The sequence below is a fragment of the Stegostoma tigrinum genome, chromosome 19 (assembly GCF_030684315.1).
Source record: "Stegostoma tigrinum isolate sSteTig4 chromosome 19, sSteTig4.hap1, whole genome shotgun sequence".
NCBI lineage: Eukaryota > Metazoa > Chordata > Chondrichthyes > Orectolobiformes > Stegostomatidae > Stegostoma > Stegostoma tigrinum.
The window spans coordinates 60,790,065-60,812,132 of record NC_081372.1 but is presented as its reverse complement, the minus strand read 5'-3'; the positions used below and the strand labels follow the sequence as shown (position 1 = coordinate 60,812,132).

General features: G+C 42.4%; 1 protein-coding gene across 2 annotated transcripts in view; it reads left to right on the top strand.

Moving 5' to 3' along the window:
• rab22a (RAB22A, member RAS oncogene family) overlaps window positions 1–22,068 on the top strand; it is a 68,234-nt gene that overhangs the window by 36,360 nt on the left and 9,806 nt on the right. For both annotated transcript variants that reach the window (XR_007249429.2, XM_048549729.2), the window contains exons 2-6: window positions 1,404–1,483; window positions 1,584–1,665; window positions 13,512–13,583; window positions 15,230–15,336; window positions 20,818–20,927. Coding sequence is in view for 1 of the 2 variants with exons in the window: in XM_048549729.2 (XP_048405686.1) it covers window positions 1,404–1,483; window positions 1,584–1,665; window positions 13,512–13,583; window positions 15,230–15,336; window positions 20,818–20,927 (451 nt within the window). In the remaining variant the exon portion in view is untranslated. The remainder of the gene's footprint in view (window positions 1–1,403; window positions 1,484–1,583; window positions 1,666–13,511; window positions 13,584–15,229; window positions 15,337–20,817; window positions 20,928–22,068) is intronic.

The following is a 22,068-nucleotide window of genomic DNA, read 5'->3' as shown; positions in this document are numbered from 1 at the left end:
GAGTGGCTCAAAGAGCTTTCTGTTGATGAATGAAAGCAAAGTCCAATTAGTTTGGAATGTGTTTTGGACATTGTGTAGATTTACCAAGTCTGTTTATTGAGAATTGTCCTCTGATCCTGGGGAATTAATTTTAATCTTCTGGAAACTACTGTAAGTCACCCAAAAGTGCAGGGCTTTAAGAGTTGTTTGTTACATTTTATTCAAACTTCTTTAGATAATCAAAATATTGGAACTGATGCATTACATTAGTAGATGGTTTAATTTGACAAACCAAGGTGGTTGGAAGGGGTTCATCTTATGAAAGATGTACCCAATAATGTGAGAGTTGACGGCTAACAAGGTGAGAAATTCAGCTATTGCATGCTGCATGACTAAATCAGTGACTAAGTTTGCCAAAGTGATTGTTTAGATAAGGAACTGGCGGATTCCCTGGTTAGTTGATTTGTTCCTCTTTGGGAATGGTGAAAACTTGGTAGATTGCACTGTAAATTTAGATTTAATTTGTGGTGGTTGGCTCACCGAGCTGGTTCGTTGTTCCAAGGGCATTTCATTATCCAGCTGGGTAATATCATCAGTGCAGTCCTCAATGGATCGCCGTTGTTTTCCTGCCTGGTTTTTAAACCCTGGAGGTTACCTCACTTCCAGTTTCCTTCGTAGTGGAGTGTATACGGGGTCAAGTTCTATGTGTTTGTTGATGGCTTTCTTAGAGGAGTACTAGGCTTCAGAGACAGAGAATTACTGTCTCTGCTTTGCTTGTCCCAGGATCTTGGTGTTGTCCCAGTCAAATTTGGTTGTTGCAAACCCACATCAACCTTATCACAACTGCTCACCCAAACCAAAGACCCACTTCCCACTGTGGACAGGACCAATGTCATCTATAAGATTCCCTGCAGAGACTATGACAAACTCTACATTGGACAAACAGGAAGGAAATCAACAACAAGCGTACACAAACACCAATTGGCTACAAAAAGACGCAACCAATCGCAAACTCATTTCTGTCCACCCGAAGTTCAATTCCCACCATGTTAGTTTTGAATGCTTAATTTGGTTTGCAAAAAATCGAGGAAGCCAGATTGTTACCTGGTTCACTAACTTACTTTGGGGAAGTCCAATCTAGCTGTGTGGCAATCCATATAAGACCAACATAGTTCACTATTCATTGGCTTCTGCAGTGGCCTAGAAAGCACTTTGCATCATGAAGTTTATGTAGGCCCATTGTGGCCATCCTGCTGGCCAAGAAAATCACTTGTAAAATTTAAATTTGTACTTCTAAAAAAATGATTTGGTTTGAAATGTTCTTAGTTTTGGTCTGATAATCCCTCTTTACTCATCTGAACAAGGACCATTGAAAGAATGTGAAATAACCACTTTTTTTTCTCTCCCCTTTCATTTATGTCTAGGACACGGGTGTTGGTAAATCCAGCATTGTTTGGAGGTTTGTGGAAGATAGTTTTGACCCAAACATCAATCCCACAATCGGGTGAGTAGAACAAGGATTTATGTAAGATGTACTTTTGAGAATGTGTGTACTGTTCTACCTGTGAGTGTTGTTTAATTTATGTTTTGTGGTCTGTATTCAGGGCTTCTTTTATGACAAAGACAGTACAATATCAAAGCGAGTTGCACAAGTTCCTGATCTGGGACACAGCTGGTCAGGAGAGGGTAAGTGAATAAAATGCAGTTTGACTCTAGGAATGCGTGTGTGAAATGTTTTGAGGGAATTAATTGTGAATATTTTCCTTGACTTTGCCTCAATGGTTCCAAGTTTTGATTCCAATGAATGAGCATTCATTCTACCCCCTCAATTGTCTATGTAACTTACAACAGAGTTCAGCGGTTTTTTAAATGTTTTTACTATACATCTTTTTAATTTTGCTACATTTCATTGACTACACTTCAAAACTACTTAATTAGCTGTAAAAAGCTGAGATGCTACGAGTTGATGCAAAATATGATGTGGCTGTCTTTTATTTTAAACTCAAGAAAACGTAAAATAGTAAACATGCAAATGAAGAGTAAGCATTTAATGCTTATTGTCTCTGCGGTCTTGATTCTTGGCCATGCCCGACAAATTGTAGTCGAGCCAGCAGTACCCATGTCCTGTGAAAGAATTTTTTTAAAAATCCAGTACTGGATGTCAGACAACTGGAGGGAAAGTGAGGAGACAAGACAGTGAAATGGATCTGGGTTACTACATATATGTAGAAAAATACTGCTATAATGTCTGATATCAGTGAAGGATAGCAATAGATGAAAAATAGGTGACCCAGTTGAGATCTTTTGGGTACACCAGAGGTAACAGTGCTGAAGACAAAGCTCCTGTAATTAATTACTAATTACAGGATCTGATTTTTGTAACTGTGATTATGTTTAGTTGAGAACTGTCTCATGGAAACCAAAGTTGGTTTACTGACACTAAGGTGTATGGGCTGAGGTAGTAACGAGAGCAAATTGATTTCGGTTGACTTGACATTGGTTGCCTTGTTCGTTCATTGATATAAGCAAGTGAGGGAGGTTACAAGGTAGGTGATGGGAAAGCGGGAGGGATGTTGCAAAGAAAGTGATCAGTAGTTTTAATCTGATCAATACAGGAATACTCAACGAACTAAAAGTCAGGAAAACTGATCATCATTGGTGTAGTAAATTTCTTGCAAATGGACATGAAATCTTCACCTTCAAGCTGCCTATATTCAGGGGCTGCTATATCTGCAGAAAATGTAGTGAGTTCTATTGTAATGAGCAATGATTGTTAAATTTATATCTAAAATTGGGTCCTGAGGTGCAATGACTTTAGCTGTAACAGTGTGGTTAACATTTTCTTCTGTCTTTGTGCTTAATGTCAGAAATGCATTAGTTGTAACCCTTACAATTGGATGACAGTATCTTTTAGGTAATAGCTTTTTTTGTGTAAAATGTCAGTTAGTTGGGGAAAGCACTTGGGGGCGGCATGGTGGCTCAGTGGTTAGCACTGCCTCAGTACCAGGCACCCAGGTTGGATTCCATCCTCACCGACTGTCTGTGTGAAGTTTGCGCATTCTCCCTGTGTCTGCGTGGGTTTCCACTGGGTACTTAGGTTTGTTCCCACAGTCTGAAGGTGTGCAGTTTAGGTGGATTGGCCGTGCTATAATGCCCATGTAGACTAGGTGGGTTAGCAGGGATAAGGTAGGAGGATGATTCTGGTTGGGAGGGTCATTGTGGACGTGATGGGCCAAGTGGCTCGCTTCCACACTGTAGGGTTCTATGATTCAGTTGTTGCTTACACATGCCACTGTGATGTTTAGGAAATGAATGCTTTCCTTGTTTGTTGTCATTTTAAATTTAATGAAAGTTTTTGGAAATTATTGAGCATGTTGATGAATTCTACTCGAGTTCGGATGCCGTACATCACATACAGAAGAGCTATGTGATATTGAGCATTTTGAAGGCAAATTCCTTCTGGCCTTTTTTTTGAACAATTGTGGGAGCAATGCAATTAAGGACAAACCCTATCAGCATACCAATTACAGCACTAGTGTAAATGTGTTGATTCAGTTACCATCAAAAATGAGACTTTTCACCAGGCTTCCTTTTTAATGAACTAAAATTAACTCCTTTATGAACAAAACTTAATTCTTAAAGCAAGTGGCAAACTCCAGTTAATTGTGGATGATTGCTTGGTCCTGAAATTATCCCCTTAAAGCCGCAAAAGGGATACAGTCTCAATGCAAAAAAGACAAATGTTTGCAGAGGTGTTGGTTTTCAAAGAAAAAGGCTGAAGGAGGTGAAAACAGCTCTTTGAGACTAGGGGTCTGGAAACGATGGATGAAAGTTGCTGAACTTGCTGTCAATGAAGCTGAATGACTGACAGCTGTAGATTGATGGAAGATGTCTATTTCTAATTCTAACCAACTTGAATTTCAGCTGCTTTAAAAGTAAAGGCTAGAGATATGGAGTGGTGCGGCTGAGAGGTGGAGTGGAACGGGCTGGATGCATGGAGCAGATTGTTGGTTTTTGGACTGGGGTCCTGTGCAGGCTCAGTGGTTTGTGATGCTTCTTTTTTATTATTTAGTTTCTGATAAGGGGACTAGTGGAGTGACAGTGCAGGGAGAGAAATGTTCCTCCTGCATGATGTTTGAGGTGAGGGACGCTATTCATGTCCCATCCAAGTACATCTGCAGGAAGTGCACCCAACTCTTACTCCTCCACCACCGCATTAGGGAACTGGAGCTGGAGCCAGAGCTGGATGAACTTCGGATCATTTTGGAGGCAAGGTCTGTGATAAATAAGAGTTACAGGGCAGTAGCTACTCCTAGGCATTGAGAAAGCTGGGTAACTGTTAGAAGCGGGGAAGAAATGGTCAGTGCAGGGATCCCCTGTGGTCATTCCCCTGAAAAACAAGTACACCGTTTTGGATACTGTTGGGGGTTATGACTTACAAGGGGGGAGCATGCACTGGGCTGCAGGTCTCAGGCACAGAGTCTGTCCCTCTTGCACAGAAGGGAAGTGGGGAAAAAGAGGAGAGTGTTAGTCTTTGGGACTCGATAGTTAGAGGGACCGATAGAAGGTTTGTTGGGAACAAAAGAGACTCATGGTTGCTGTGTTCCCTCCCAGGTGCCAGGGTCCGTGATGTCTCGGATCGTGTCTTTAGGTTCGTGAAAGGAGAGGGTGACCAGCCCCAAGTCACGGTCCACATAGGTACCAACAACATAGGTAGAAAGAGGGATGGGGATGTAAGGCAGGATTTCAGGCAGCTAGGGTGGAAGCTGAGAGCTAGAACAAAGAGTTGTTATCTCTGGTTATGTTACCCGTGCCACGTAATAGCGAGGCGAAGAATAGGGAGAGATATCGGCTGAACATGTGGCTGCAGGGATTGTGCAGGAGGGAGGGTTTCAGGTATATGGATAATTGGGGCTCATTCTGGGGAAGGTGGGACCTGTACAAACAGGACAGTCTCCACTTGAACCAGACGGGTACTAATATCCTGGGTGGGAAATTTGCTAGTGCTATTCGGGTGGATTCAAACGAGCTCAGCGGGGGGATGGGAATCTGTGGTGTAGTTCCACAGGAGGATAAGAGTAGGGAGGACATGGACAGGATTTCACCATCACCGGAGTACGCTGGCAGACAGCGAGCTGGTTTGAAGCGTGTCTACTTCAACGCGAGGAGTATCCGGGATAAGGTAGGTGAGCTTGTGGCATGGATAGGGACCTGGGACTTCAATGTTGTGGCCCTTTTGGAGACGTGGATAGAGCAAGGTCAGGAGTGATGATGCAGGTTGCAGGGTTTAGATCTTTGATAAAGATCAGGGAAGGTGATAAAAGTGGGGGAGGTGTGGCTTTGTTGGTCAAGGACAGTATAACGGTGCTGAAAGAACCTTTGAGGACTCGTCTACTGAGGTGGTATGGGCTGAGGCCAGAAACGGGAGAGGAGATGCCACACTGCTGGGTGTTTTTTATAGGTCTCCACCAAGTTCCAGGGATGTGGAGGAGAGGATTGGCAAAACGATTCTGGGCAGGAGTGAAAGGAACAGGGTGGTCATTATGGGAGACTTTAATTTCCCCAACATTGACTGGAAATGCAATAACTCTAGTACGTCAGATGGATCAGTTTTTGTCTGATGTGTCAGGAAACCCTCCTCCACACAGTATGTCAAAAGGCTGACAAGAGGGGAGGCCACACTGGATCTGGCACTTGGTAACGAACCAGGCCAGGTGTTTGATTTAGTGGTCGGTGAGCACTTTGGAGAGAGTGACCATAATTCAGTTACGTTGAGTTTAGCCATGGAAAGGGGTAGGAACATGCCACAGGGCACGAGTTATAGATGGGGGATGGGCAATTATAATGTGATTAGGCAAGACTTAGGAGGCATAGAATGGGTTAACAAAATGCAGGGGATGGGGACAATCAATGTGGAGCTGGTTTAAGGAACAGATATTGCGTGTCCTTGATAGGTATATCCCTGTCAGGCAGGGAGGAAGTTATAAGGTGAGAGAACCGTGGTTTACGAAAGAAATTGTCTCTTGTGAAGCGGAAGAGGGAGGCTTAGGTGACGTTGAGACGAGATGGTTCAGATGAGGCGATGGAGAGTTATAGATTAGCTAGGAAGGATTTAAAGAGAGAGTTAAGAACATAGAACATTACAGCACAGTACACGCCCTTCGGCCCTCGATGTTGTGCCCACCTGTCAGACCGATCTGAAGCCCATCTAACCTACACTATTTCATGTACGTCCATAAGCTTATCCAATGACGACTTAAATGTACCTAAAGTTGGCGAATCTACTACCATTGCAGGCAAAGCATTCCATTCCTTTACTACTCTGAGTAAAGAAACTACCTCTGACATCTGTCCTATATCTTTCACCCCTCAATTTAAAGCTATGCCCCCTCGTGTTTGCTGTCACCACCCTACGAAAAAGGCTGTCCCTATCCACCCGATCTAACCCTCTGATTATTTTATATATCTCAACTAAGTCACCTCTCAACCTTCTTCTCTCCAGTGAAAACAGCCTCAAGTCCCTCAGCCTTTCCTCGTAAGACCTTCCCTCCATACCAGGCAACATCCTAGTAAATCTCCTCTGCACCCTTTCCAAAGCTTCCACATCTGTAATGCGGTGACCAGAACTATACGCAATACTCCAAGTGTGGCCACGCCAGAGTTTTGTACAGCTGCAGCATAACCTTTTGGTTCCGGAACTCGATCCCTCTATTAATAAAAGCTAAAACACTATGCCGCCCTAACAGCCCTGTCAACCTGGGTGGCAGCTTTCAAGGATCTGTGTACATGGACACAGATCTCTCTGCTCATCTACACTACTAAGAATCTTACCATTAGCCCTGTACTTTGCCTTCTGGTTACTCCTACCAAAGTGCATCACCTCACACTTGTCTGCATTAAATTCCATTTGCCACCTCTCAGCCCAGCTCTGCAGCTTACCTATGTCTCTCTGCAACCTACAGCATCCTTCATCACTATCCACAACTCCACCGACCTTAGTGTTGTCTGCAAATTTACTAACCCATCCTTCTACGCCCTCATCCAGGTCATTTATAAAAATGACGAACAGCAGTGGACCCAATATTGACCCTTGTGATACACCACTAGTAACTGTTCTCCAGGATGAACATTTCCCATCAACTACCACCCTCTGTCTTCTTTCAGCAAGCTAATTTCCGATCCAAACTGCTATATCTCCTACATTCCATTCCTCCGCATTTTGTACAATAGCCTACTGTGGGAAACCTTGTGGAACGCCTTGCTGAAATCCATATACACCACATCAACCGGTTTGCTCTCATCTACCTGGTGGTCACCTTCTCAAAGAACTCAATAAGGTTTGTGAGGCACGACCTTCCCTTCACAAAACCGTGCTGACTATCCCTCATCCATTTATTCTTTTCTAGATGATTATAAATCCTATCCCTTATAATCTTTTCCAACACTTTACCAACAACTGAGGGAAGGCTCACTGGTCTATAATTACCAGGGTTGTCTCTACTCCCCTTCTTGAACAGGGGAACCACATTTGCTATCCTCCAGTCATCTGGCACTATTCCTGTAGACAATGATGAGTTAAAGATCAATGCCAAAGGCTCGGCAATCTCCTCCCTGGCTTCCCAGAGGATCCTAGGATAAATCCCATCCGGCCCAGGGGACTTATCTATCTTCACCCTCTGTAGGATTTCAAAAACCTCTTCCTTGTGAACCTCAATCCCACCTAGTCTAGTAGCCTGTATCTCAGTGTTCTCCTCGACAATATTGTCATTTTCTAGAGTGAGTACTGTTGAAAAATATTCATTTAGTGCTTCCCTTATCTCCTCTGACTCCACACACAACTTCCCACTACTATCCTTGATCGGCCCTAATCTTACTTTCGTCATTTTTTTATTCCTTAAATACTGATAGAAAGCCTTAGGGTTTACCCTGATCCTATCCGCCAACAACTTCTCATGTCTCCTCCTGGCTCTTCTGAGCTCTCTCTTTAGGTCTTTCCTGGCTACCTCGTAGCCCTCAAGCGCCCTAACTGAGCCTTCACATCTCATCCTAACATAAGCCGCCGCCTTCCTCTTGAGCAGTGATTCCACCTCCTTCGTAAACCAAGGCTTCCGCACTCTACAGCTTCCTCCCTGTCTGACAGGTACATACTTATCTAGGACACACAGGAGCTTTTCCTTGAATAAGCTCCACATTTCTAATGTGCCCATCCCTTGCAGTTTCCTTCCCCATCCTATGTTCCCTACATCTTGCCTTTCCCCCAGCTATAACTCTCTTGCCCAGTGGTATACACCTATCCCTTTCCATCACTAAAGTAAATATAACAGAATTGTGATCGCTCAAAGTGCTCACCTACTTCCAAATCTAACACCTAGCCAGGCTCATTACCCAGTACCAAATCTAATGTGTCTTCACCCCTTGTTGGCCTATCTACATACTGTGTCAGGAAGCCCTCCTGCATACACTGGACAAAAACTGACCCATCTATAGTACTCGAACTACTGTGTTCCCAGTCAATATTTGGAAAGTTGACGTCCCCCATGACAACTACCCTGTCTCTCTCACTCCTATCAAGAATCATCTTTGCTATCCTTTCCTCTACATCTCTGGAACTATTCAGAGGCCTAAAGAAAACTCCCAACAGGGTGACCCCTCCTTTCCTGTTTCTAACCTCAGCCCATACTACCTCAGTTGACGAGTCCCCAAACATCCTTTCTGCAACTGTAATACTGTCCTTCACCAACAATGCCACGCCTCCCCTCCCCCTTTTTTTTTTAACCATCTTCTCTGTTCTTACTGAAACATCTAAATCCCGGAACCTGCATCAACCATTCCTGTCCCTGCTCTGTCCATGTCTCCGAAATGGTCACAGCATTGAAGTCCCAGGTACTAACCCATGCTGCAAGTTCACCCACTTTATTCCGGACGCTCCTGGCATTGAAGTAGACACACTTCAAACCAATGTCTTGCTTGCTGGTGCCATCTTGCATCCCTGAAACTTTATTTCGGACCACCCTACTCTCAACCTTTTCTATACTCTAACTACAATTTTGGTTCCCATCCCCCTGCTGAATTAGTTTAAACCCACCCAAATAGCCTTAGCAAATTTCCCCCCCAGGATATCGGTACCCCTCTGGTTCAGGTGAAGACCATCCTGCTTGTAGAGGTCCCACCTACCCCAGAAAGAGCCCCAATTATCCAAGAATCCAAAACCCTCCCTCCTGCACCATCCCTGTAGCCACGTATTCAACTCCTGTCTCCCTATTCCTCGCCTCACTAGCACATGGCACGGGCAACAAACCAGAGACAACAACTCTGTTCGTCCTAACTCTCCGCTTCCATCCTAGCTCCCTGAATTTCTGCCTTAAATCCCCATCTCTCTTCCTACCTATGTTGTTGGTGCCAATGTGGACCATGACTGGGGGCTGCTCCCCCTCCCCCTTAAGGATCCCAAAAACACGATCAGCGACATCACGCACCCTGGCACCTGGGAGGCAACACACCAACTGTGAGTCTCTCTCGTCCCCACAGAACCTCCTATCTGTCCCCCTAACTATGGAGTCCCCAATGACTACTGCTCTGCTCCTCTTCCCTCTTCCCTTTTGAGCAGCAGGGACAGACTCTGTGCCAGAGACCGGTGCCCCACTGCTTTCCCCTGGTAAGTCATTCCCCCGCGCACCCCCCCCCCCAACAGTAATCAAAACGGTATACTTATTGTTGAGGGGAATGGTCACAGGGGATCCCTGCACTGCCTGCCAGTTCCCTTTCCGTCCCCTGACTGTAACCCATCTGCCTTTTTCTTGTCCCTGTAACTCCTCTCAATAACCCCCTCTGCCTCCCGAATGATCCCAAGTTCATCCAGCTCCAGCTCCAGTTCCCTAACGCGGTTTTTGAGAAGCTGGAGTTAGGTGCACTTCCCGCAGATGTAGTCAGCAGGGACACTAGTGGTGACCCTTACCTCCCACGTTCTGCAGGAGGAACATTCAACTGCCCTGACCTCCGTTCCCATTGTACTAAATTCCCAAGACTGTTATTAAAAAATAAACTTGTTACCTTACCAATCAGGCACACAGGACCTTTTTTTGGTTAGAGGAGGAGGATGGATGGGAGACACTATCCGAGTAGCGTTTCGGGTAACGCAACCACACAAATATTACCTCACTTACTCACCAGGCCCGTGTCCGCTCCTGCTCAGCGTACCTCTGCCTATTCATGAGGTTAGCTTTTTATAAATTCTAAAACAGCGACTTACCGACTTCCCGACAGACTCCTGCTCCAAGCTCCTGCTCGCGCTGCTGCTCAACCAGAAATGAGATAGAGAGAGACAGAGACCAGGACAGAGTGAGAGAGGGGCGGTGGCGATCGGAGAGGTGCTAAACAAATATTTCTCATCTGTTTTCACTCAGGAAAAGGAGAATATTGTAGAGAAGAAGACCTGAGATACGGGCTATTAGACTTGAAAGAATTGAATTTAGTAAGGAGGAGGTATTATCAATTCTAGAAGATGTGAAGTAGATAAATCCCCTGGGACAGATGGGATTTTTCCAAGGATTCTCTGGGAAGCTAGGGAGGAGATGGTGGAGCCTTTGGCCTTGACCTTTGAGTCATTGTCTGTGGGTTTAGTACCAGAGGACTGGAGGATTGCAAATGTTGTGCCCTTGTTCAAGAAGGGCAGTGGAGATGACCCAGGTAATTATAGACCAGTGAGCCTTAGGTCTGTTGTAGGAAATGTTTTTGGAAAGGATTATAAGGAGATTGGATTTTAATCATCTCGCAAGCAACAATTTGATTGGAGATAGTCAACATGGATTCGTCAAGTGCGGGTCGTGTCTAGCAAAACTGGGTTTTTTTGAGAAGGTGACCAAGCATGTGGATGAGGGTAGGGCAGTTGATGTAGTGTACATGGACTTTAGTAAAGCCTTTGATAAGGTTCCACATGGTAGGCTATTGGAGAAAATGTGGAAGCATGGGATTGAGGGAGATTTAGCAGTTTGAATTAGAAACTGGCTTTCTGTAAGAAGGCAACGAATGGTGGTTGATGGGAAATATTCACCCAGGAGTCTGGTTACTAATGGTGTGCCACAAGGATCTGTTTTGGGACCACTGCTGTTTGTCATTTTTTATAAATGACTTGGACGCAGGCATAGGTGGCTGGGTTAGTAAGTTTGCAGATGACACTAAAGTCGGTGGAGTGGTGGACAGTGTGGAAGAATGTTGCAGTTTGCAGGGTGGCTTGGGTAAACTGCCGAATTGGGCTGAAAGGTGGCAAATGGAGTTCAATGCGGATAAATATGAGGTGATTCACTTTGGGAAGAATAATAGGAAGGCAGAATACTGGGTCAATGGAAAGATCCTTGGTAGAGTGGATGTGCAGAGGAATCTTGGTGTCCATGTACATAGATCCCTGAAAGTTGCCACCCAGGTTGGTCGTGCTGTTCAGAAGTTAAAGAACGCTTTGCCTGCAATGGTAGTAGATCCGCCAACTTTAGGTACATTTAAGTCGTCATTGGATAAGCATATGGACGTACATGGAATAGTGTAGGTTAGATGGGCTTGAGATCAGTATGACAGGTCGGCACAACATCGAGGGCCGAAGGGCTTGCTGTGCTGTAATGTTCTATGTTCTATGGTGTGGTAGGTTTTATTGGTAGAGGGATTGAGTTCCGGAGCCATGATGTCATGCTGCAACTGTACAAAATGCTAGTGTGGCCTCAGTTGGAATATTGTGTACAGTTCTGGTCGCCCCATTACAGGAAGTATGTGGAAGCATTGGAAACGGCGTAGAGGAGATTTACCAGGATGTTGCCTGGTCTGGAGCGAAGGTCTTATGAGGAAAGGCTGAGGGACTTGGGTCTGTTTTCATTGGAGAGAAGAAGGTTAAGAGGGGATTTAATAGAGACATACAAGATGATCAGAGGATTAGATAGGGTGGACAGTGAGGGTCTTTTTCCTAGGATGATGACGTCGGCTTGTACGAGGGGTCATAGCTGCACATTGAGGGGTGATAGATTTAAGACAGATGTCAAAGGCAGGTTCTTTACTCAGAGTGGTAAGGGCATGGATGCCCTGCCTGCCAATGTAGTTAACTCACCCACATTAGGGGCATTTAAACAGTCCTTGGATAAGCATATGGATGCTGATGATGGGATAGGGTAGGCGGGTGGGCTTAGATTATTCACAGGTCAGCGCAACATTGAGGCCCGAAGGGCCTGTTCTGCACTGTATTGTTCTGTGTTCTATCATCAAAGTCTCATTGCACCCTCAGTAATGACCTCCTACAACCTCTTCTGTCAGGCAGAAAATACAGAAGCTTGAACATGTGCACAAGCAGGTTTAGGAACAACTACTTTCCAACTGTTATCAGATTGTTGAGTATGATGTAATGTAACCTGTACGTCTCTAAGCCTTTTGATCTGTACATCTTTTGCTTGTTGTGATCTGCCTGTATTGCTTATAAACCAAGCTTTTCACTGTGTACTTTGGTACACATGACAATAAATCAATTGATCAATACTGTTCCTGTGTCTTATGGTTGAAAACAAACTCTTAACCCCATTTTTCCACCTTGGTTCTGAAAGCCTTCATTTTGCTGTTGGGCCGAACATTTAAAAGATTCAGCTTTACATGTTTATTTGAACAACATCTAGCATGGGTAGCTGTGAGCAGATGTTTTCCTGATTTCAAAGTGCTTCCTGATGTGGACCTTGCTGTCAAATGGCCAATCTCCAAATACAATCTCTCCACATGGACAACAGCACTGTGTTCTCACTTATGAGTATATTAATGCTTTAATTGCAGCGTTTGTACGAATGCAACTATTTTGCAATGTTGCAGTTGTACTGAGCAGACCTCAGTCCTACTTGAGATGTAGATTATTTGGGTATTACTAAGACAGCGCAATGGCTCAGTGGTTAGCACTGCATCAGCGGAGTATAGTCTGTGGAGTTTGCCCGTTCTCCTTGTGTCTGTATGGGTTTCTGCCAGGTGCACCAGTCTCCTCCCACAGCCCAAAGATGTGCGGGTTAGGTGGATTGGCCATGGTAAATTGTCAAGTGTTCAGGACATGTAGATTAGATAAGTTACGAGGAAAAGGGGTAGGGGGATGGGTTTGGCTGGGATGCTCCTTGGAGGATTGATCTGGACTTGTTGGGTAGAAGGGCCTGTTTCTGCACTGTTAGTATTTTATAATTCTATGATTCTACTGCACTGTAGAGATTGCTACCTAACAGATGAGGTATTAAACCAAGGCACTGTGGGCCCTCTAGACACAGAAAATTCTGTATGTGTTTTAGAAAGAAATGGTGTTCCTCTCTGCTCAACATGTTTTTCCATGAACAATGTTATAATCTAGTCATTTATCTTATTGCTGTTCATGGAACCAAACTGCAAGTTGGTTGCATGTTTCCACTTCAAAAGCAAGTAGTTGACTAATCTTAGCAAGGATCTGAACAGCTAAATGTAAATGCAAGCTTTCTTCTGCAGTATTACTTGTTCAATTCTCATTGGTTTAACTTTTTCCATTTCTTCCCAAACAGTTCCGTGCTTTAGCGCCAATGTACTATCGGGGATCAGCTGCTGCAATCATTGTATATGATATCACAAAAGAGGTAAGAATTTGGTTTGGCAAACAATTATTCTTTCCAGGGTGGAATTTTTTTATATCCATTCGAGGGATGTGGGCATCTTTGGTGAGGCCAGTATTTATTGCCCATCCCTGAGAGGATTGCTGAGAGGACAAAAATAGAAATTGCTGGAAAAGCATCTGCGGAGAGAAATTGGCTAACGTTTTGGATCGAGTGAGTCCCCCTCAGAACTGGTTAGGGGTCAACTATGTTGTTGTAGGTATGGAGCCATATGCAGACTAGACCAATGAGGATGACACATGCCTTAGCAAAAAAGGCATTTGTGATCCAGATGTGTTCCCTAACAATAATATAGTTACATGGCCAGTACTAGGCCAGCTTTCGATTCCAAATTTTATACTGAATTCAAATTTCATCATCTGTCATAATGAAACATGACAGGAGGCTGGAGTTGAAGGTGACATGACCACTATCAGAATTCAAAAACTTTTTAAAATACTTGTAATATTACATACTGACATTCTTATTTCTTGCCAACTGAATATTAATGATAGAACCTCTTGTTCCTTAAGTTTAAACTTTAGTTAGTTCCTTGCTATGCCAAGTCCCCAGACTAATTGGTCTGTTGTTGTTTGACGAAAGAGGCATGTAATGAAATTTGTTGAGGAATTCATGTTTTCCGTTCTAGTGAAGGGTTAGTTTAGTTTTTTTTAAAACTACCTTTCCATAAATTCACTGTTTTATAAGCAAGGGAAATAATAAATGAAACAGCTGCTCACTCACTTTTTAATGTTGTGGCTGCTCCTGCTATATCAACACAGTTTGACAAGATATCATCTTGACCTCTAATAATGCTATATTGACTGCTAAATAAAAACTGAAAGAACTGTGAATGTTGTAAATCAGAAATAACCACAAAAATTGTTGGAAAAGCTCAACAGGTCTGCTTGCATCTGCGAAGAGAAATCGGAATTAACATTTCGGGTCCAAGTTCTGAGGAAGGGTCCCTAGACCCGAAACGTTAATTCTGATTTTCTCTTCACAGATACTGTCAGATCTGCTGAACTCTTAAAAGCACAGAAATTACTGGATCTTGACTCCTACTGTTTCAACTTCTCTCTCACTGTCTGGAGCCTTTCTTCTTCACCAGGTACATGGTTCCAATCTGTCCAATGAAGCTTCTCTATCCTGTGCAAAGGAATTTCTAGGGGGTGAAAAAATCCCTTTAATTTTCAAAAGAGATGTACAACTGAAGAAATGACTACTTAGTGTATGTGAAGCAGTTTAATTTTCAGTGTAAATAATTGGCAAGCTTGGGCTTCCATTGCCTTGCAGTCTTCTGAACAAACGCAACCTATGGAAGCTAGAGCAAGTCAAACAGCGCTTGGTACTTGATGGACAGACAAGTGACCCTGCCACTACTTGCCTGTATCTTGTCAGCAGGTGCTGGTAAGCAGTCTCTTGTGAACAATTAATCTAATTGTCCAAAAGAAGACAAAGTAGACATGATTGCAATTAACTGTTTCGACAATATGCAATTCTTGTTGTCTCAGGACCATATAGGAAATGTCAAAAAAGGTGAAAATCAGTTACTTTTTCTTTAGAACCTACGTGACACATGTTGTATCAGTGTAATTCTTTTTCAGTAATTACTCTTTACTGTTGCACAGGAGACTTTACAAACGTTGAAGAACTGGGTGAAGGAACTGCGACAGCATGGACCTCCAAATATAGTTGTAGCAATTGCAGGAAATAAATGTGATCTTACTGATGCCAGGTATATAGCGCTATCCCAGAGTTGATGTGAACCTTTGACAACGTGCTTTTATGTTTAATAGCTAGTTGCTTTTTAAGAATATCCAGCATTGCGCTTTGATAAAATGCTCCCTACAAGGCAAATTATTGCATCCAATGCGCCATTGTCAAAGGCGCATGAACCAGAGGGTGGGAGTAAGGGACAAAGAATGGCATTCATTCCAGGTCTGTACACTCATACCTGCCCACAGGAACAACACATTCATTTGTAATTTAGTTGAGCAAGAAAGTTGATGTTTCAGAAATCTGAAGGAGGGTCTCAACCCAAAATGTCAGTTTTCCTGCTCCTCTGATGCTGCCTGGCCTGCTGTATTCCTCCTCTGTCAGAATTAAGTCTGACACTGGATAAAACTGCCACTGATCTGAGGTGTCTAGCATCTTCCTGCATTGCTTGAATAACACAACATTGTAGATGCAACACAAAATGAGTTCTGGTAATTCATTTCTCTATAAACTGCAAAATCTTCCACAGTACCTTAGTTTAAAACTCTGTCTTTCCCATTTTAGTTTTTGCCTGCAATCAAAAAAAGTAGCCTTTCCTTTTTAAACAATTTAAAGCAGGATTAAAATTGGATAAATACTATAAGGAAATTCATGTGCTAAGAATATACATTATTGCAACTTTTATTGGCAAGTATTGATAAAATATTATGTCAACAAGGCTGAACTGTGGTGAAAAGCAGTTCATTCATCGGTTACTAACTTGGCACATGTCTGGAGGACAAATAAACAATCCACATCAATAATATTCTCCAGTTCATAATTCATTCATATTTCTTCCTTTTGAGGATATGCTGCTGAATAAGCATTGAATATATTAGCATTCGGACACACACTTTACAGTAAGGCTGTTGTTCAGGATGACCATCTTAGGTTAAAGTTCAGATGATTGACAGATCCAGCAGCACTTGGTTGAGCAACCAATTTCAAATGAGATCGGGAAATAGCTACCTTCTAGGTTGCCTTAATACAACGGAATTCCTATGGGGGAATAAGCAATTAAGGTAGATAGTCATCTTTTCCCTTTTAACTTTCAGTTTTGGTTTTTTTTCAGAAATAAGATTAGTCTATAAACTTCTGAATGTTAGCCTACACCTACTCCTATTTAATCCGTCACCTGCTCCACTATTCAATATGGTCTGGTTGTGGTTTCAGCTCCACTTTCCTGTCTACACCCATAATCCTTAACTGTGTATCAAAAATCTAATTCAGCCCTGAATAAATTTAAAGATCCAGCCTATACCAGTTTTTGAGAGCAAAACCTTTTTTTTGTCACAGTTTTAAAAATAAGCCAGAAATTTAAGACCAGTGTCCTCTAAGTTTTAGTGCCTTCCACAAGACACTATTCTCCTCATGTCTACTTTAGCTAGTATCCCCCCTCAACCTTCATCTTTCAATAAAATGATCTTTCATTTCTCCTAAACTCTAATGGATATAGTTTTAATCTTTTGTAACCTTTCTTCATAATATAAGCCCTCAACCAAGGAAGTAATTCTGCAATCCTTCTCTGAACTGCTTAAAATACAATCAATCTCTTTTGAATAAGCAAGTCAAACTCAACTGCAGATGCTGGAGTCAGAGAGAACAGTGTGTGGAGCTGGAAGAACACAGCAGGCCAAGCAGCATCAGAGGAGCCGGAAAGTTGACCTTTCTGTCCTGCCACACAATGTCAACTTTCCTGTTCCTCTGATGCTGCCTGGCCTGCTGTGTTCCTCTAGCTCCACACTCTTCTCTCCGACTCCAGATGTGCTCTTAGTAAGGCCCTGTACAGATGTAGTAAAACTTCCCTGTTTATGTTCTATCTCCCTTTTTCAGTAAATGACAGCATCTTAATTGGCTTTGTAATCTCTCTTCCCATGCTTGATTCATGTATCAGGATACCCAGACACTGCTGTACCACCAAGTCTTACAATCTTTCTCCACTTAATTCATGTGCTGTTTGTCTGTTCTTTCTGCCAGAATAGACAAGCTCATTTTACCAGTGTTGTACTCTATATGTCAATCTTTTGTTCACTAATTTAGGCTGTCTATATTACTTTTTCTGATTCTCTATCTTCTCTTGACGACATACTTTCCTATCTGTTTTGGTGTCTACAGCAAGCTTAATAACCATACGTAGTCTCCTTCTTCCAAATTGTCAATATAAAGTCTAAGCATTTGAGGTCTAGGACTGATCCCTGTGGCACTCGACTTGTTACAGCTTGCCAACCTGAAAAGGCCTGTTCATCTGTGTTCCCTGTGAATTTACCCATCCTTTATCCATACTAATATGTTACTTACAGATCATGTGCAGCAATCTTTGTGTCACAATCACCACTTTTTAGGAAATTCAAATCCACTACAATTCCCTTTCACAAAGCCTGATCACATTGTGATTTCCTAAGTTCCTTGCCTTTCACCTTGATAATACATTTCAGTACTTTCTTTATGACAGATATTAGGCTAATTGACCCATTGTGTCCTGTTTGCCACCTTCCTCCTTTAAAAGTGCAAGATTTACAATTTTCCAGTCTCCTGGGATCCTACAGAATCTAAGCAATTTTGGAATGTTATAACCAAGGCAATTGCAATCTGTGCTGACATCACTTTGCGTTTCCAAGGATACAAGCCATCTGATCCTGGTAACTTAACCTTTTAGATCCAGCATTTCCTCACACTTTATCCTCTAATGATGTTTTGCTTTAAGTTTATTCCTTGTCACCCCTTGATTTTAATTGTCTATGGTGAGTTTAAGCCGGCTACTGTGCAGACACACAAGATACCTGTTCAAAATACCTACCATTTATTTGTTTTCCATTATCAATTCCCCAGAGATACACACCCTAGTGGGGAGAGACTTTGGTTTTAGTTCCTCCTCTTCCATTTGGGTAAATATAGAAGCTCTTCCAATCTGGTTTTATATTCCTGCTAGCTTTCTTGATTAAATATTCATTCACTTGAGGTTTAAAATACTAATTATCACCCAATATACTTTTGAAACATAGCATGAAATTCAATTGTATTGTGGTCACCATCATCGAGAAACTATTGATCTGAAGTGATTGATTTTATCCTGTCTCATTGTACATCAGCAGGCCTAAAATAGCCTACTCCCTGGTTGACTCTGCAATGTACCTTTAAATTGTCTTGAATATATCTCTAGGAACTCCTTTTCCAGGCTATCTTTGCCAATCTGAAGTTCCGAATCTACATGTAGATTAAAGTAACTCATTAATGATTGTGAATATACTTCCTGTGTATCCCATTGTGTTTTGCTATTAGGGTGCCTATAAAGTACTATCTCAAATTGCCTCATGCCTTTCATATTAGTTATCTACCTAAGTGCATATTTTGATCTTTCAAGTTAAGGTCATTGCTCAGCACTTTGAAAATATCATCCTTCGTAGATCTACATCACCGTATTTTCTTGGCTTTCTGTTATTCTGATATATCTTGTACCGTTTGACATCCAGGTCCCGGTCTTGGCCACTCTTTAATCTTGTCTCTACAATGCTTGTAAAGTCATATGTGCCATGTATCTCTGTGCTAGCCAATTGTCCCTTCCTGATTATGTGCTGCACTGACCAAAGTCTTTACACTAGAGGTTTTCTTTCTACCGATGCAGGGGAAATATCATGAGTGAACAGTAAAAGAAAAAGGAAGCATCGCGAACTTCCAATTTACCAGGTTTTTTCCCTTTGGCTTGGGGTGTCTGTGGTAGAAAAATTACACTACGGTCATCTTGGTCACATGGTTGGATCACATATTTAATACTGGCTGTTTTGTGATATAGATGTTGGCAAGACTCCCTAAGACACTGCTTTCTCCGCTTTGTCATCGTTTGGAAACGGAGTGCTGTGGATTCAAATTGGCAGCAGTATTGTGGTAACTTACAATTTTAATAGGACCATAAAATCAGGAGTAGGCAATTCAGCCATTTGAGTCTGTTCAGCCCTTTGTTACAGCCATCGCTGATCATTATCTTGGCTCTACTTTCTCCCCCAGTCTTCACAACCCTTCAACTCATTGCTAATTAAAAATCAGTCCCCTCCTAAAGTGGGGATGAAAGGTTCTTTTTCAGGTTGGCAATGTGGGACTAGTGGGGTTCCACAAGATCAGTGCTGAGGCCACAGCTACTTGTAGTTTATTGAGGGAAGAACCAAATCTACTGTTGCCAGATTTGTAGGCAACATAAAAATAGGTGGAAAGTCAGGTTGCAAGAGGGATGCAAACAGTTTAGAGAGGTGTTATTCAGTTCAATAAGTGGACAAAATGTTGATTAAGGGTATAATGTGGGAAAATGTGAAGCTAATCATTTTGGAAGGGAGACTGAAAGAACAGCATATTAGTTAAATGGAGAAAGAAAGCTTATTTAAGAAAAGATATAATTTCATTGGAGGCAGTTGAGAGAAGATTCACTCTGATCCCTGGTTTGGAGGGATTGTCATATGAGCAAAGACTAAACCGGTTGGGACGACTGACTGGAGTTTAGAACAGTGAGAGGTGATCTCATTGGAACAACTTGGATTCTTAAAGGACTTGACAGTCCCCAACTCCTAAGGGCGTCCCACCCTAGACCCAACCTCCCACCTAGTCCCTGTAACACTGCATTTTCCATGGTCAGTCCACCCAACCTGTATACGTTTTGGACCATGGGAGGAAACCACAGGACCAACGGAAGCCTACACAGACGCAGGAATAATGTGCAAACTCCACACAATCATCCAGGGCTGGAGTTGAACCTGGGTATGTAGCTGTGAAGCCGCTAAGCCACCATGTTAAGGATTTCTGATTTGTCAGACAGTGTTGCCATCTGCCTGCTTAGAGTGTGCCCCAGCAGCAATAAAACCAAAAAGGTAGATGTTCATTATTTGAGAAACTATATGCCATTAGAGATCAGATGTGTTAGGCAAACACTTAGCACTTTTTTGAACAAAAACTAAGTTGCTGGAAAAGCACAGCAGGTCTGGCAGCATCTGAAAGAGAAAACAGTTAATGTTTCAGGTCCAGTGACCCCTCCTCTTGGGTTTTTTGGCTCTGTCATTAGAAAACTGGCTGTTCTGCCTGCAAATGAAAACCTCAATCCTTAAACTTCAACCCTTTCTTCCTGATCTTGTGATTATTCTGTCCATTATAAGAAAGCATTTGTAGCTCATCAAACTCTTTGCATTATAATTAGCCTTTTATCTGCTGCTCTTTGTCATCTCTGATGGAAAGCTTGTTAATCTAATGTAGGGTTTTAAATGTTACTTGGAATGATGGCCATTGCAGGCCTAATTATTCCCTCCAAATAGGCTACAAAAACTGGTGAACAAACATCTGATTTCATCTTTTCCAAAAATGAGAGGTTTGAAGCAGATGTAACTTGTCTTGCTATCGTTCAACTGTATTAATCCTTTACTGAAAATCTTTCCTGAATTACACAAAGCAAGCCTGAGCTCAGCTGTTTGTCCATTTATTACAGAGAAGTACTTGAAAAGGATGCCAAGGATTATGCAGATTCCATCCATGCAATCTTTGTGGAAACTAGTGCCAAAAATGCCATTAACATTAATGAGTTGTTTGCAGAAATCAGTGAGTATAGCTTTAGCTGTACAAAGAATGTTAAAATCATTGTTTGTTTGATATTGGTTGAAGAAAGTTCCATACTCTCTCTATCCAAGGAAAAATGCAGTGTGAATCTTTAAAATGTCTTGTTGGTTGCTGCTGAACTAATGAGAGGCTGTTAATGCCCAGCTGTTTTGGAACTTCTGAACCTCGCTGTATAGTTGACACTGCAGTTTGAGCTCTTCAACAATGTATCTCAAAACTCCACATCTCTTAAATTTTGGTACAGAACTATAAGCCTCTCTGATGTAATATAATAAGGAAGTGACTCAATAGCTCCTGAGTTTCTCGGCTTGCAGTCAAACCAGATATCCTTTTTTACCCTTCTGTGTCTTCCCTTCATGTCTGGCGTTTCAAAATGTCTAATGAGCCACAGCAAACTTGTATTGACCTGGTGTGATCATGGACATTTGTCTTCGAGCACCAAACTCAATGTGTTAACAATCATTTGTGCTTGAAAGTATAGTTACAATTTATTTGGTAGGAAATGTCTGTTCTCTGTAGCATTTGCCAAATAGTGATGTACTAGAATTTGGCAGAGCAGGCTGTGACTGAGGCCAAGTCTTTTTTAAAAAAAATAAGAAATCGGAGTAGGACCATAAGACATAAGAACAGAAATTAGGCCATTCAGCACATCGAGCCTGCTTTGCCATTCAGTCATTGCTGATAAGTTCCTCAACCCCGTTCTCCTGCTTTCTTCCCAAAACCCTTGATCCCCATGATAATTAAGAACCTATCTATCTCAGTCTTAAATGTATTCAATGACCTGGCCCCTCAAGCCTTCTGTGGCAGTGAATTCCATTAATTCACCACTTTTTGAGTGAAGAGGTCTCTCCTTATCTCCGTTCTAAAAGGTCTTCCCTTTTACTCTAAGGCTGGGCCTTAAGTCCTAAACTCTCCCACCGATGGAAGCATCTTCCCAACATCCATTTTTGTCTAGGCCATTCAGTACACTGAAAGTTCCATTTAGATCCCTCCCCTCATCCTTCTAAACTTCAGTGAGTACAGTCCCAGAGTCCTCCAAATATTCCTCCATATGTTAAGCTTTCCATTCCTGGGACCATTCTTGTGAACCACCTCTAAACCCACTCCAGGGCCTGTACATCCT